Below are 17,166 nucleotides of genomic sequence, written 5' to 3'. Positions count from 1 at the left end.
CCTTGCTCTTCTGGATCCTTTCTGTGCTGTCTCTGCTCTGTGCCCTGATGAGTAACCAGCTTAGAAGACCCCAGTGGGTCCCATTGCCTCCAGCTTCTGGTTAGGTTTGATTGGTAGGGAAGGACCATGAATAAGTGATCAGAAGGAGAAAAGAGAGTGAGGTCAGGGGGTTAGATTTTTGGGGCTCCTTTGGGTCAGCTACATCTCTGGGCTAAAGAATGATGTTAACGGCTGTTAACATCATTAACAGCCGTTAAGGTGGACACCCTTCTTTTTTTCTTTCACAATATAATGGTTTATTTTTACATCATTTTGTGACTTTTTCCATCTCACTTGTAACCCCAGTGCGCCTCCCATCACTCGTGTGCCATCACCATAGTCCAGTGCACTTCCCTCCCCCTACCATTTTTGATCCCATTCTCCATTCCACCTCCATAAAATATCTCTGATATATTATTGTTCATTATTATTATTATTTTCTCCCCTGGTCCTTTATACTCCTGCTATAAGTGAAACCATCTGGTATTTTTCCTTTTCTTTCTGGCTTATTTCACTAAGCATGATCTTCTCTGCTGAAAATAGCAGGCATTTTTTTTTGATTGCTGAATAATATTCTGTTGTGTATAAGTACCACATCTTTTTAATTCAGTCATCTACTTTTGGGCATTTGAGTTGTTTACATGTCTTTCCAATTGTAAATAAAACAGCAATAAACATAGGGGTGCAGGTGTCTTTTTGAATCAGGGTTTTTGGACACTCTTTTTTTTTTTTTAATTTATTTATTTGTGCATACAGAACTGGGTTATAGGCCAGAGGCTCAGGTGCGGCGAGAGGCTTCACCAGAGACAGAGTGGGGAGCAGAACAGGCAGATCAACGAAGTACACTGCTGAGGGGAGCAGTGGGCGGGCCATGAGAGGTCTGCCATATTTTGGACACTCTTTTTAAAGCTCCCTTTCCTCCAGGGTCTCGGCCTGAGGGTGGTAATGGCTGTCTAGTATGGGGTATACCGTGGCCCCGGACTTGCCAGTAGACATCTATTCCTTTGTTAACCTCTTCCCAAATTATGCAAATTTCCTGCCAGGACCCTGATTACCGTATAAGTGGAAGAAAAAGGGTTACCTGAACAGCTTGAGAGAACTTTGAGAAGACCAGTTATACTAGTGAGAACCTTGCTGAGTCTTCTCACAAAGGTACATTCTAGCTGAAGGTGCCCGAGTATATATCACAGAGGCCCTCTCTTTTCCTTGTAGCACTGGAAATCATGAAAGGACTGTTTATGATTTAAAAAGTGACATTAGGAGACTCAAAGTGTAGGCTTACCTGTCCCCAAGCATTTGGCCCTAAGGCTACTTTTCGCTGTCTGACTTGCTCCGTGATCATAGATGCTGCAGTTCTTGTGCATGACATCGCCCGAGGGTACTCGAAAGAAGAGTGAGGACGTGAAGCTGGTGTAGACTTTAAAGGAGAAATAAAATCGTTGATGCTTGAAAAATTAGAGCCAAAACACTTGTGGGGACAGCAGCCTCAAGCTATAGTGAATGAGGGAGAATTATGCTAAGTGGAGTCTGTACAGAAATCTTTCAACTCCTTTTATGACAGTTGAGTTTTTAGTTGTCTGCTTTAGGGGTTAGTTTTTAGAATGACATTCATAATGCTGGTGAGAACTGCTGATTTTTCTTCCACTAACATAGGAATCCTGTTCAAAATAATCATTTGATGACAGCAGTAATGACCCTAAAGCACCCATCAGATAGTGCCTGTAAATATGGCAGTACAAGGCCTGGTAGGAGTTTATGACAAATGGTCAGTAGCAAATAAAGAAAAATACTGCATTTTTTTTACAACAGTTTATTTTTACATCATTTTGTACATTTTTTTTCCCATCTCAATTGTAATCCCTGTCACCAAGTCACCCGTGTGCCATCACCATAATCCCGTGCACTTCCCTCCCTACCCCCCCTCCCGTTTTTGATCCCATTCCCCACTCCACCCCCACAAAATGTCTCTGGTATATGGTTGTTCATTATTTTTGTTATTTTCTCGCCTGGTCCATTATACTCTTGCTATGAGTGAAACCATCCGATAAAAAATACTGCATATTTTTAAAATGATGTTTTTATCTTCTGTAAAACCCAGTTAGGAGTGGACTTTGACTATGGTCAGTTACCTTTTCATTGGACAAGTCTACTTCTATGTTCCATTTCTATTCCCGAGGAGGTAACTCCTTTTGTGTTAGCTAGTGCTGCCATTGCCTTTGCTCCTTTGAATTACTGTTCAAACACCCACTCTGGCATCACCCCCTACTCCTACTCTGGCCCATATACTTCACCTCTTATTTTAGAAGTGGCAAGATGGTAGCTTTCAGATGTGTTTATTCAACACAGTTTGAAAAAAAATTTTTTTAATGAGGGATACCAATGAAAACCTCAATTTCTGATATTCTTGAAAAAAATGGGTTGATTTTTTTTTTTAAAAAAAGATTTATTTATTTATGCATACAGAACTGGGTTATAGGCCAGAGGTACAGGGATGGTGAAAGGATTCACCAGAGACAGAGTGGGGAGCAGAATAGGCAGATCGACGAAGTACACTGCTGAGGGGAGCAGCGGGCGGGTCAGAAGAGGTCTGCTGTGCCTTGTGGGTCACCTCCCCAGCTAGGGGTCAAACTGGCGTGAAGTGACTGTGGCTAGCTTCATAGTGCTCTGCTTTAACCCGTTGTGCCACCAGCCCTAAAATGGGATGATATGAGAACTCTCCACTCCTCCATGGTTGATTTTTGGCTGTGCTGGGGTGGGGGTGTTGGAGAGGATATGTTCAGCAGGGGCCTTGGCCATCCTGGCTCAGGAGACAATGTGTTCAGCATATCAGGGATAGCTCTGGATTCTGACTGTAAAAGAAGCATTTGATTCTGTCACTGCAGTCTATATTGATGGTATGAGGAGCTGCAAGCCCTAGGAAGTCAGAGACCTCATCTCATTTGTCTTTGTATCGCCCCAGTTTTCCGGAGGGGTTAATCAAATTGAATGGGTACTGGCAATGGTTGTGCAAGATGCTTAAAGGAACAGGTTGACTGTTTGAACAGGCTGTCAGCATAAGTCTGAGCAGAGAACATACACTAAGGTGCTAGCAGAGGGACTAGAGAAAGAGGAGACACAGAGAAACAATTCAAGTGAAAATTCATTGAATTTCAGACTTGCAGAAGGTAAAGGAAAAAAGGAAGAGTTAAGTTTAAAACCTTAGGAATAGCAGTACCATTGTTAAAATAGCTAGAGGGTGGTATATAGAAGTTCCAGATTCTTCCTGCTCTCCCATATCCCACAACTTTCCCTAAAAAGAATTCCAGGCTTGATTATATTCTTGATTTTGCTACCACTTATTGCTGCACTCAGAATTTTTTCCTGTGTTTTAAAACCCCAGAGCTAAGACTATCAAGAACACAGTCTCTGTGAACCTGGAACTGACAGCAGAAGAGTGGAAGAAGAAATACGAAAAAGAGAAAGAGAAAAATAAGACTTTGAAGAATGTTATCCAGCATCTGGAGTTGGAGTTAAACAGGTGGAGAAATGGTAAGGAGAGCTGGAGAAGGAGGACTGAGAGCTGAGCGTGAGCTTGCCTTTCCCTGGCTTTGAGAAAGTGGGCGTGATGCTGGCGCTCGGTCCTCTCTGGCAACAGTTCGTGTGAGCAACCACGCGTGTTCTCCTCCCTGGCCTAGCAGCCACACCCCACCTCCCCCCAACCGCTGGGATCACTAGACTGACTGACACACATTCTCAGTGCAGTAAGTGACCATGTGCAAGGTTGCCTTAACCTACTCCCAGTGAAATGTCCCTATATCTATTGCTGTAATTTGCTCTCTGGAAGGCCTATTTGAGGTTGAGAGGACAGTGCCCAAGACTTTGTGACTCAGATTGTGTTTTATTAAATGAGAAATGTCAGCTTCTCCTTTGTGAATTTTTATAATTTCCTTGAGGTTAAAAAAAAAATCACTGCTGGCAAATATTTGCAGTTTATGCCCTATTCATCTTCATGCTCTGCTTCTTTAGAGCCAGAAATAGAGACCTCCTGAGGGGCTTCCTGCTAAATTGGAGTCTTACAGACTTATTTCGTGACTGGTTTTTCTTTTCCCCCAAAATCTTCCTTTGGTTTGTTTTACTAGGAGAAAATACCTCATAAAGCTGACATGCATTGGGTGGGTGGGTTTGAAAGGGCTTTCTAGATCCAAGTGCAGACAGGTGATTTCAGGATTTTAAAATTGTGATAGAGGCTAGAAGTTGGAAGCCTTATATTTGTTACTGTACCAAAACAAGGCAGGTTGGGTAGTGGATAGTTGGAGACTGTTCTTCCAGTTTTTTGCTGCTGTATTCAGCATTTATTTCAGGCGCGCTAGCACACCTGTCTCGGGGAGCGCAGGCCTGGGCTGCTGCAGGGTCAGGAGGCAGCCACCTGTGTGGGACAGCAGAGTCAGCGCATTGTCTTGTGACTACATGTCTGCAGCTGCTTTTTGCTTGGGGGTGGGGTGGCAATGAGCTGTTTAATTGGAAAGCAATTATGTGGTAAGCAAGGATTCCAGTGAGGATCAAAAAATGACCCAGTAGCCTAAATAACAGGATTCTTTTCTTTTTGGACGATTTTCTAGCTGCACATGTGTATGGAAAGCTGCTAGAATAATTGAATAATTCAGCACCTGGGTGGATGATTTCTTGCGATTTGGCAGGAGTAAGAGTGGGGAGGGGTTCTTGGCAAGGCAGGGAGCGGCTGTATGAGATTGTGTTCTATTTCTGGGATCCTCTTGGGTCAGTTCTCTGCTGGGTGACTGGAACATTCAATAAAGCTCTTTGGATGAAGGGAGGAGGGGCTGGCCTGACTGACACTGTGGAGCGGGCAACTATCCTTGCTTTTTTCTGTCTTTTCCTGGTTGTCTAACCTACCAATTTGCAATCACCTTTGTCCCTTAGGATCTTTCCTGTGCCCTGTTGGCCTGACTGACCCTCAGGCCTAGTGTCTCTTTTGTACACTCTCCTCCCCTTGGTCGTTTCATTTGGCATCATTTTAACTATTTGTCCCACTTCATCCACCTTGCAAGTCTACTCAGAAATTTATTATTTTCCATGCCTTTTAAGTGTGATCTGACATAAGCCCTGTATGCTACATAATTTGGGAAAACACACATGGTTTTTTGTGCATGAGAGATTTCCAATACATGTATGTTAAGTAAGCGTGGGCTTAATGAAAGGCTAGAGTTCGCAGGCCCAGCAGACTGACCGACTCGGACTTGGTGTCTGCCCTCTCTTAGTCTGATTGGGGAGGCAGACTCCAGCCACAACCGATAAGCGCAGTGGTGATGGTCAGTGCTGGTTGCAAGATGGAAAGTGTCAGTGCTAAGTGTTACCACAGCAGGGCCCTGGTCTTGACTGAGGCTTCAATAAAGGCTTCCAAACAATAAGTAAGTAAATAAGATCTGAGAGATGCAGATTTGTTAGCCAGATGAACTAAGAGGTGCAAGGTGGAAGGGGGCGGGGTGTACCTCTGGGTGTTAGGCAGCAAGGCCACTGTGGAAAGCTGAGACTGGGAACACTGAGCTGGAGGATTTTCGTCCTTATCTTTGAAGCAGTGAGAAGCCATTCAAGGATCTTAAGCTGCAAGTCATATGGTAAGGTCCATTGGTTATGTTGGAGAATGATCTGGAGTAGAGTGGAATAAGGTCCAGATAAACTGGGGTGATCTCTAAGGATGAGATTATAGTAGTTGAATCAAGAAAGATGACTGTGATAGGGAAAGAAATGGGGAGCCAGAGAGGTATTTAGGAGGTGAAATCTGCAGTGTTTGATAGGAAGTTGGATCTGCTTGCTGAATTGATGGAGGTTGAAAACATTCACTGAAACAGAAAATGCTGGAAAAGAACCAGGCTGTGGGGGAAAGGGCAGTGAGGTGGTGTTTGAGGTGGCTGTGGAACACCCAGGGGAAAGTATCAAATAAGAAGTTAGGGCTGAACTAGAGGGAGAAATTTGAAGGTCGGTAATCTTTAGGAAGTAATGAAAACCATAGGTAGGTTGTGGTTCCTGCTCTGAATGCAAGGGAAGAGGAGATACTCTTGGGGGAGGGACCCCCCCCACTACCATATACAGTTGCCCCCTGTATCCACTGATTCTACATCTGCAGATTCAAACAGCTGTGTTCAGATCCAGATGGCTGGGTCTGCACTGAACACGTATTTTCATGTCTTTATTCTCTAAACAATGTAGTATGACAGTTATTTACATAACATTTACATTATAGTAGGTATTATAAGTAATCTAGAGATGATTTAAAGTATATAGAAGGACATGCACAGGTCATGTGCAAGCACTGCACCGTTTTATATAAAGGACTTGGAGTGCCCTTGGATTGAGGTCGCCACTGGAATCATGGAGCAGGTCCCTCTGGAAGCTGAGGGCAGCTGTAATCACTGAAGTGGCTGTGATGGCAGAAGGGATCTGCAGCTCTCCTTTCTCCCAAGTTAGCACTTGTATTTTACAGATTTTTGTGGAAACAAAAAATGTTTCTGTGTGGAGAACCAGCTCTAGTGATACAGGCAAGAAGGTGGGGGAGGTAGCTTGGGGAATTGGGGAGCATACCTTTGAGTAGCCGTGAGAATAGTCACATTTCAAAGACTAGCTATAGTCACACACACAGCAGTCTCTCCCCCCGCCATGCTTTTTGTCATATTCCTCGGCTGGCATTTCATTCTCCAGTAGCCACTGAGGCTTGGACAGGTTGCAGGGGATAACCTTTCTGGTAGGGCTGGGGGCATGTGACTCTTGTGGTATCTTGTGCTGTCCATACTACCTGCACATTGTTCTAGTGATCTGTGTTGAGGCCAGTTAGGTGAGTGTGAAAAGGGTCATGTCCCCCAAAAAGGACTGGAGCCCTTTAGTGGCTGTGCATGCCTTAGTCCATTTCCTCAGGCCAGGAGGGCCTGGCTGGCTTGTGCCAACTGGAAAGCCAGCCTTCTGGGAGGTGAAGTAGAAGTGTTCACCACTAAAATCTGAGTGGCAAGCCATTTCCAACTTTCTTCTGAAACTTGACACATTCGTGCCTCTAGGTTAGTAGGAAGCAGCACTTAGCACATCTCAGAGCTTCCTGGGTGTTGAGGTTTCCACAGTGCCTTCTGAGAGGCTCAGAGGAGCACTGGCAATTGTATGCACTCTCCCCTGGGAAAGCAAGTTCCAGCCCTGCTTGATGTGTTTATAATGCAAAATTTGACCGATATATTCCTGCAGTGGGGGAGTGGAGAAAATGTGTGTGCGCCTCCTGGTGCTTCCTACTTGCTATCATATAGGAGAAGGGAGGAATATAAAGAAGTAGGAAAGGTAATCTGGTGTCTTAACTGCAACCTGGTTCCAGGCAGCTGATGGAAGGAAAGGGATCGAATAAGGAAGGGAAGTAGGATTCGGTGGCTGGTGGTGGCCAGCAGAGAACCATGCCCTACCCAGATCACTCAGAAGTTATGATACTCAGACTTGTCCGTTATACTCTCTAGGCTGGTTCTCCCTCCAGTGGCCTTACTCCACATCACCTGAACCAACTATCAGCCTCTTATAACTTAATGTGTGAAGCCTGCCAGTTTTCTCCTCTGCACATAGAATATTGAGTCTCAGAATAAGGTCTGTGCTTTGTAATGTCCACCTTATGCCAAACCTTCATTGATTTCTGATATTGCCATTAAGACAGGATGGGCCTGTACATGTGCCTGGTGACTTAGGAGGAGACCACACTTTTTTTTTTTTAAATAAAGACTAAGGAGAGTCACCTGCTTGCCTGGTTCAATTCCCCAGTGTGACAGTTGAATTGCAAGTAACAGGAACTGACCCTGCCTGGCTTATGCTTTCAAAAAGAAAAAAGTGGTAGATGGTTAAGAGTGACTTCTAGAACCAAAAGACTAGCAGAACCAGGCTCAATGAGGGAAGTGGTGGCAGCTGCAGCTTCTTGAGAGACACAGGCAACAGGGATGAATTGTCAGGGCCACATCTGGAGTGACTTCTTGGCCTGGGTTTCCCCCAAGACCAGAAAGGAAATTACGAGCTTAGTGGTGTGCTTTGGCTGGACAAGGACAGAGCTTCATGTTGTCTGACCAAGACTTCATGCACTGGAAGGAGGAAAATTCCCATAAGGAGGCTGAGAGGCTATTCAGAAAAAGGATGGCTAAAAAAGAACACAAGTCTACTACAGTCTTCCAGTGGCTTCTTGGGACTGAATTGATCACCAGTCTTTCCTGAAATCTGGCAGCTCTGCTGGGTATTTAGCTTCATGGAAATTTGTTCAGCCTACTTGTGTAAGGACAGATAGATGGACTGGGCAGTTGTCAGAAATTGAATTTTGCTTTTTCTTAAGTTCTATTGCTTGTTGATGATATGCATGGAAAAGCTTCAACCAATCCCATTGTGGGGGGTGGGGATAGATTTAAATTTGGACTTACACTGAATTACAACTCCCAATGCACCTCTCTGCTGCCTGCCCTAATCCATCAAGAGTAAAGACAGGAGGAAGGGGAGGGAGGGCTGGAGGCCCAGGACATGACATTCAGGCAGGGAGAATCCATAGTTCCCTCTCACTGACAGGTCGGCTGCATAGCTGCTTCTCTGACGTGTTGTCTTTGAATTTTCCCCTTTAAAAAATAACATTTTATGAGGGTTGAAGTCAGAAAATGAATGTCCTGAAAATCCATGTATCAGGAGTACAGAAAAATAACCTGGCAATATGACACATCTGCAGTATCTAGAATAATTAAATATAATGCTAAATAACAGAGTGTATATAGTTCCCATCTGCTGAAGTCACACAAAGAAAATAATTTCATCACTGGCTGAGAAGGTGTGGAAATATCGGCAATCTCCAAAGCAGATTTGTTTCCAAGTGGGAACCTGCCAGATCAGCAGACTTGGTTTCCTAACAAGAAAATCTGTAACCTTGAGTCCAGCCCGGGCTTTTGTGGAATTAATGCAGCCTCCACAGCTAGAACACACTTGACTCTGCTAGTATTAAATATGTAGAAGATGTAGTCTCCCCTCTCTGATTCATGATTACAGTGGAAGCTCAGAAGTTAGCATTTCATTTCAGAAATCAAATTTACTCTTGAGAGCACGGCTAAACACCAGCAGAAATATTGACCCCTAGGAGTATCTTTGTAGCCAAATGGGGTAATTTATCCAGGAGGTAAGGAATGTAATGAGAGTGTAGAGTCCTGGGTGACCAGTTTATTAGAAAATTACTCTGGAAGGCATTACAGAATGTTTTAAGCTGCTTACAATATTTTTAGGACCTAGGCTGAAAGATGTTATTTGTGTACAAAATAATCCCTTATGGGATTATGATTTTATTCTTAAACCTCACGTTTATATAATGACATCTTGTAACCAGCTGCTCTTATCCATCTGGCAACTCAAAGATTTCCTTTTCGTTTCTTTGATATAGAAATTACCTACCATTAGGTCTGCCACTGGGCCTGTTTAATTGGTATTAAAAGAAAGCACCTCCTTTGCCAGATCTGCTGTGGGTTTGGTCAAAACTGTGAGTGACCAGCAAATCTCTTCCCTGAAGTTGCCGAGAGAATGCAATTACCTTTCTGTGTTCTCCAGAGACTTCAGGGACTCAACTTCTGAAAAGGATAACTAGCTCGTTGCTATTTCATGTGTGAAATTTTAATGAATTACTGGCAGTCTAGTGGTTTTCCTTTTAAAAATGAAACAAACCCAAAATCCTGGGTTTAGCATTTTTAGCTAATATTCCTAACAAGAGTTTTTGATTAGTCGGTCATTCTTATTTACTGCAATTGATGGATTTCTGCTTTTTATAGAAATGTTATTTACGCCTTCTGAGAGTTTTCATTTTATAATTAAAATGCACTGTAAACCTTACAGGTATGCTCTAAGTGAATGCTCCTGTGTACACACAAATCTTTTTACTCCTTAAAGTTAATTACATCCGACAATAGGAAATGCCAGGATGCTTATTTAAAAAAGGTTTCTAGTGGGGGGGAGGGGGGAAGGGGGTACTTTTATTCTAGAAAATAAAGTGCTTTACAATATTACAAGCACTTTCCTATAGACAGCAGATATAAGCCTCAGGGGATAAATTAAAATAAATTTAAAAATAGATGGTAATTTACATTTGGTGGTCCTATTCTCATTCTCCCACCACAGATTTTAGGGTGCATTTCTCCAGGGTTTGTTTATAGCTGTCTTTCTTGTTACATCTGTCATTCTGTGATCACCTTATGGGGGTTTCTCTGGAGAATCAGGCCACTGCAGTGCAGGGAATATTCTCGATTAACGTGGTGAGATTGCCATGGAGACAGATTGCTTACTGTCAGGTCTTGCATAGTGTTGGGAATTTATAATCCCCAGACGTGTTTGTGAACTGGACAGTGTAGTTACCAGGGATGCTTCTGGAAGTCATTTTCTCGGTCCTTTGAAGGACAGCGGTTATTTGGAAAACCAGCCCCTGGTTTCCTCTCTGAGCAGGAACGGTGCTCTCTCCAGGTGCCTGCTGCTTCTGTTCCTGCGTGCTGCTGCTTTGGTCTTCTAATCCTAAAGGGCTGCTGCAGAAAATAATCCCAACTGCCTGACCTTTAGAATAGAAACTGGCAAGAACTGGTTGTTTAGATGTCGCTTTGTGGGTGACTTGTTGATGCTTTGATTCAGAATTCTTCAAAAGAAAAATAAGTCTCTTACATGTTTTAAATATTGTTTTAATAATAATAAAACTGAACTTGAAAGGAAATCACACGGTCGGGTGGTGCTTTACATTTTCACTTTTGGAACTGGTTCCAACTATTACACTATTGTGAAGACCCCAGAAACACTAATTTCAGAATAAGTAAAAATGACATTTTTCTGCAGTCTTAAAAAAAAAAAAGACAGTTTGCCAGGGAGAGGCAGGAATAATAGATGGACTTCACATAAGAACATCTCTTATGTTTTTTACATATGCTATTTTAGTTAAGCTGTTAAACAACTGTTAGAGCCATTATTTTTTCCCCTCTCATTTACAAAAAAGAAAATCAAGAGACAATCAGAAAGTGGACTTGTGATTAATGAGATGTTAAAAGTTGCAACATAGCTTGGTGCTGGCCCTGGAGCACTGGAGATGTGTATGCAAGTCTGTGGTCACTTGCAGGATGACACCTAGCAGAGCTGGCTTACTCGCTGGATCTGTAGATTTGTGATGCTATAATTCTGCAATGGGAGGAAAGGGCTTTGTTTCCGGCAGGTCACTTGGCATCTGTTATATGGGGTTCACCCCTGACTGCTCCCTGCCCAGATGAATCCAAGGGTCTTTAGCCCTTGCAGGCTTGTGGTTCTACAGCCTCAGGCCATTTGGAACCAAAGAACACGTGGAACAGGACTTTTTGTATCTTTCCTTTGCACTGGGGTTGAGTTGGCATATGGGCAATAGAATCATATTTAGTTTGAGTTCTGCTGCAGGCCAGTTAGGAATTTCTCCTTTATCATGCTTTAGCTGGAAGATTAAATTCACAATGTATTGAATTGCCCCACTTGGAAATTGAAGAAGCTAGAATTGAAAAATTAGAGACAGTCATGATTCAAGTAGGGGAAGGACCTTACTCAGAGTTAGTGGTGCATTTCTCTGGCAAGGAACTAGAATTGGATCAGGCAAGGAAGGACTTTGAAACTTTAGTGTATAGACTATGGTTAGAGAAGAAAATACATATATATTTTCAATCCTTAGGGTCTGGAACATGGGACTGCTTTTATAACTTGTGAACTTAGAAGGCTGTAGAGAATATAGATTCTTTAGTTGGATGAAATCCAGTTTGCACAGAAAGGTCTTTGATAGATGTTTTAAACCAGGCATTGGAACTGAATGAAACATTGATTTGGTTCAGGTTCAGTTCAGAGGCTACTCTGATATTCTGCTTTTGTTTCAGGTCAGTAATTTTACTAAACGACAGGTATGGTACAGCCTTGCTGAGCTTTAGGAGAAGCAAGCTTGCTTGGTTCTGTTTTGTATTTAGCAAAATAATATTTTTTTTACACATTTTGTTTATTCCAAGTTGCTGTTTCAAAAGGTACAGTAGTACAAAAGTTGTAGTCATCAGGTATTAATTTTATTCGACATGGAGGCCCATCAGCACCATTTTATGATTATCCAGCAAGGTAATGGAATCTTAAGCAGCAAAGTTGACCCATCACAAGTGTTTTGTTTATATTGAGATAATTGTATACAGTGTTTAAGTGAGTTCCCTGAGGCATGAGAGACTCTGTTAAGGAAGCTGTGGATTAGCATCCCAGTTCTGCTTTGTCTTGTTTTGAGAAAAATCCCTTGGTCCAGGGTAGTGTTCCCAGGGAGTTTCCACAAAATGCTTTTTATGGGCTGAAAGCTGGAATGAGCCTTGGAACACTGCAGACACTCACTGATTGTAGCAAACTAAGTGTGAAGTTGATGGTAATGGGGAAGTATGCTGGTTTGGGTTTGCTTTCCAAGAAGATATTTGCGAGACTCCATTGGGCTGCATGGTTCTCATAGAATCCTTTTTGTATGCTTTTTGTTTTTACAAGGTGATTTTCTTGTTGAGGATTGCCTTTGGCCAGCCTAAGAATGTCACTTTCCCCTCCGTTTGCTTTGTCAAGTTTGGTAATTCTCCCTTTGAACGCTCTAAGAAACACTGTTCTGCAGGCTGACAAGGGGCTGTGTAGACTCCAGCCCCTCCAGACTACATTCTGGGTTGGCTGCTTTTGCTTTCCTAGGTCTACTGGACATCGCAGAAAATTACTCTCTTTGAACTTTCCACTGAGCCAGTTAATTCTGATTTCCTGGGGTAGATGGTGTTAGTGAAGCTGGAGTTAGTGTAGATTTCCTGGTCTAGGTTTACCCTGACTTCCTGCTTCAGATCCGGAGAATTTGGGTCCCACAGAGTTCTGTTAAATTGTGCTGAATTGGTTCATTAATTTAACTGTTCCTTATTAATTAATTGGTAACATAATTAATCGGTGATTAGGAGGCCTCAGAGGTTTGCTTCCCTGTGAATCAATCACTAGAGGGACTATGATTCTAATACAGCCCCAGCATATTACTCAACAAAAGGAAAGTGTGTGCAAACAAAATAGGATATTGCTGCAAGCTGGATTAGTTAAGCGCTTTTGTGGTTGACAGAACAGGTCACTTAATGAGAAGGGGAATATTGTAGTCCTCTTATTCCTCAGACTAGCATTAGTCAATTAACTACAACCTTTCTTGTAAAATAGAACATAAACTCTGTGTAATAGCTCTTTGTTATAGCATCCTGTGTGCCATTTTTTAAAAAAGATTTATTTATTTATGCATACAGAACTGGGGTAAGGCCTGAGGTGCAGGGGTAGTGAGAGGCTTCACCGAGAGTGAGGAGCAGAATAAGCAGATTGACAAAGTACACTGCAGAGGGGAGCAGTGGGTGAGACAGGAGAGGTTTGCTACACCATGTGGGTCAGCAACCTGGCAGGGGATCAAACTTGTGCTGAAATGGCTGCATCTAGCTTCTTGGTGCTGCGCTTTAACCTGCTGCACCACCAGGGAGGGCTCCCTGTGTGTCATTTTTACAGGAGTGACTTTTTAGAACCTTCTTTACAGGGATTGCATGCTGAATTTATTCAATACTCAGATCCTCTCCACTGTGCTAATTTACAGGAGAAGCTGTGCCTGAAGAGGAACAAATCAGTGCGAAGGACCAGAAGACCCTGGAGCCCTGTGATAATACCCCCATCATAGACAATATCACTCCTGTTGTTGCTGGCATCTCTGCAGAGGAGAAGGAAAAGTATGATGAGGAGATCTCCAGTCTCTACAGGCAATTGGATGATAAGGTCTGCCAACAGAAATGCATTGTATTCACTCTAGTACAAAGACCAAAGGTGGCTATCCCTATACTTGTAGGCTAGAAGCCATTTTAAACCCACTGGAACTGATGTAGGGCTACTGACGGATGTGTATGTCTGCCTTCCTGTTACCTGCCTTAGCTCTTGATTGGGCAGAATCATGCCAATTTCATGTGGAATTGAACTTCTCATTGGAATTTGATTGGCAGAGTAGAATTTTTGACCTGGATAGATAGCCAGGTGCTATTTAGTCTTTACCATTAGAAGCTGGATTAAGTACGTGTGTGTGCTCATGAGCTTCGTGTTTAATTCTCTCTCTAGTCTGTCTCTCATCTCTTGGAAACTCCAACAATAATCCCAGCTATGTGGGTGAGGGTGGTGACTTCCAGTACTCACGTGTGCTTTAATTATGTAGCTCAGTCTCCGGGACGAGGAACCAGTAGTAGTGGCATATGGTCTATGGTCTGGCAGCGCATATTCTTGAATGGAGTAGTTTGAACATGCTGTGGAGGTTTAATTTTCTGTCAAGCTAGGGACTCAAATAGTCATGTCAACAGACATGTTAGAATAGAAGCAAAAGAGACCTTGGAGAACACTGAATCATTCATTGCCCCATGAAGGTCCAGTTAGGATTCCCACATGCATAGGAAATTAAATTGCTGTTTTACATGATCTTGGCAGTTTGCCCTCAGAATATTTTAAATCCTTTATGTTCATTTTATCAGAGTTGCTGTTGTTTTTAGTCTGATTTAATTTTTTTCTGTTGTTATTCAGCTCAGAGTGCTTGGGGACACTTCTAGCATGGATAAAGCAGCTTTGTTATGTTAACCACCATTAGTTTACTAGCGTCTCTCTTAAGAATAAAACTCAGCCTGGTATCAGCTTTGCAATGTGCCTGCAGGTTGCCTTCATGAAGTTCATTCTATGTTGTTAGTCATAAACTTGAAGACAAATTGCGTTTGTGTTAGTTTGCAATATAACCACAGCATTAACTGGGGTCAACCGACCCCTCTGGTAACATACTTAATAAAATATTCACACTCAGGAAATCTGGGTTAATTGTCCACTAAGTAGTTAACATACAGTAACCCTTCCATTTTATCCAGGTGTTTTATGCAAATTTTCAAACAGAAAAAAAAAGAGTTATAATAACTTAACTGTATCAATTTCACGAGATTTCCAAGGAAATGCTATTTTCTCCCTCCATTTTAGAATCAATGAGTTCATTTTTAGTAATCCCCCTTTTTTAAAGATTTATTTATTTATGCATACAAGAGCCAGGTACAGGCCAGAAGGGTGGGAGGGAAGGTGGTGAGAGGACTCACCAGAGACAGAGTGGGAGCAGAACAGGCAGATGTATTGAAGTATACTGCTGAGGGGAGCAGTGGGTGGGACAGGAGAGTTCTGCTGTGCCTTGTGGGTCAGCTCCCTGCAAGGATTGAACTATTGCTGCAGTGGCTGCAGATAAATTCACAGTGTTGCACTTTAATCTGTTGCACCACCCAATTTTAGTAATCCTTACAGAATCCTGGATGAGGGGCAATAATCTGATACTATACTTCATTATGTGTGAATAGACACCTGTCATGATTGGTTAGGTTTAGGATCATATATCTTGGTGACATGAGGAGCTGTCAATGAGCTGAGACCTTAAAGAGTGTTGAATCACCCATCCTGATGATGACTGAGCTCAAAGTGAAGAAAATAATGTGCCTTGGGGTTTTACTTAGTACCTGACAGAGCTGACCGTAGAGTCTCTGACTCCTGATGATCAGCTTATGACATTTTCTATTATATCATTTCCCCTCAGCATATGCTTTGAAAATCCTATAAAGCACACATTTTGTGGCAAGTATTTGTGGTTTGTCACAGGATGATGCAGAGAGGTCTATGAGAGAACCAGGTCCAAAACTTCCTCCTTAGAGGGCACCAAGGCTGGTAGTTTGACCTTAGCAACTCTACCTGTGGACTGCCTGATAATGTCTTAATAGCTGTCATTCTTATTGTTCCCTCCTCTTCTAAGTTCTGGAAGGTTCTAGCAGGTATTTCATCTTCTGATGTAGATGGAATGATACTTTTGAGAACAGTAAGTTGAGATATGACGGTTTCAAAGACTGAGTGGTCAGAGCTGAAATTGTCTAGTTGTAGCTGAGAAACTAGTCCTGGGAGGTTATATGACTTCCCAAGTTGACACTGCATGCCTATAGTGGCAGCAGAAGTGAGGCTACACGTCTGATTCCCATTCTAGTGTTCACGCAGTTTTGGCCTTAGCCCTGTGAATGAGGAACTCGTCAGCTCTAGTGAGTCTGTTTAGACAGTGGTGGAAGAATACATGGTTTCCACCCAGTTGCCCCTTCTGTCCCTCTGTGTTTCCCTTCAGGAGTCTGTGAATAGGTATGCTCTTGGTGCAGTGCTGTGTGATGGGAAAGCAGGCATTTTAGAGTAAGCCCTATGATTTCAGTATGCTGAGAACTGGCTTGGTGACTCAGCCTCAATTGATAGTTTTTCTCATCTATAATTTGGGGCTCAGGTAATTTGAAATATTAGTTGAATGTTAGGTCAAAAAGTTGCAGTGGAGCTTAATAGTTTCTAGTTCACAGAAGATAATCAGTATTTGTTTCTTTTCTGATTTTTCTCTGGGTTCTGGTTGCTAAAGGAAAAGCCACATGCTATGTGGTCTAAGAGGGGTGATGGTGCATTGGTGGGCTGAATGCAGAATTCTATAAGATAAGCAAATCAGTTCTGGCACAGTCTTTCTCGTCCCCCACCACCTTTCCCATGCTACACTGCTCAAGATAGGTGAGATGAATTTAGTGTAAGTAAAAATATAAGTGGAACCTAAATTTGTTGGTTAACATTGCAGCCAGAACATCTGTACAATCAAAAGTGACCAGCAGCTCTATAAACAATCATCCAATTTCATGTTTTAGGAAATCTGAGTACAAAGATAGTTTCTAAAGTATCTTGAAGACCATTATCCATAGACAAGAACATGACAGTAGAAGCATAAACACACACATATGCTAAGACATGTACTTGGATGTATAATAGATCTAGTCTGCTCAGCAAATTTCTTTCTGAAAGTTTGAACATTTTTTAAAGGTCACCATATACTCTCCTACTTCATTTGCGAAGTCACTTTAGTAAGGACTAAGTGTGGTGTTGGATATGTGTCTGGATGAGTTATTCATGTCCTTACAATGGGATCCTTGTTTTTCATCCTACCCAGATAGGGCTAGGACCCTTTTGTTTCTCACTGTACCTCAAAAACCACTGCCCCCCCAGCTTGTCACCTCTCAGGGAGGAAGCTTGTGT

General features: G+C 42.5%; 1 protein-coding gene across 2 annotated transcripts in view; it reads left to right on the top strand.

Moving 5' to 3' along the window:
* The window catches only part of KIF5C (kinesin family member 5C), a 147,629-nt gene that overhangs the window by 83,553 nt on the left and 46,910 nt on the right, over window positions 1-17,166 (top strand). For both annotated transcript variants that reach the window (XM_004674667.2, XM_012727097.1), the window contains exons 11-12: window positions 3,419-3,567; window positions 13,664-13,839. In XM_004674667.2, the coding sequence (XP_004674724.1) occupies window positions 3,419-3,567; window positions 13,664-13,839 (325 nt within the window). The remainder of the gene's footprint in view (window positions 1-3,418; window positions 3,568-13,663; window positions 13,840-17,166) is intronic.

This window comes from Condylura cristata, unplaced genomic scaffold, assembly GCF_000260355.1.
Source record: "Condylura cristata isolate star-nosed mole 26May11 unplaced genomic scaffold, ConCri1.0 scaffold00002, whole genome shotgun sequence".
NCBI lineage: Eukaryota > Metazoa > Chordata > Mammalia > Eulipotyphla > Talpidae > Condylura > Condylura cristata.
This window is presented reverse-complemented; position numbering and strand designations above follow the sequence as displayed.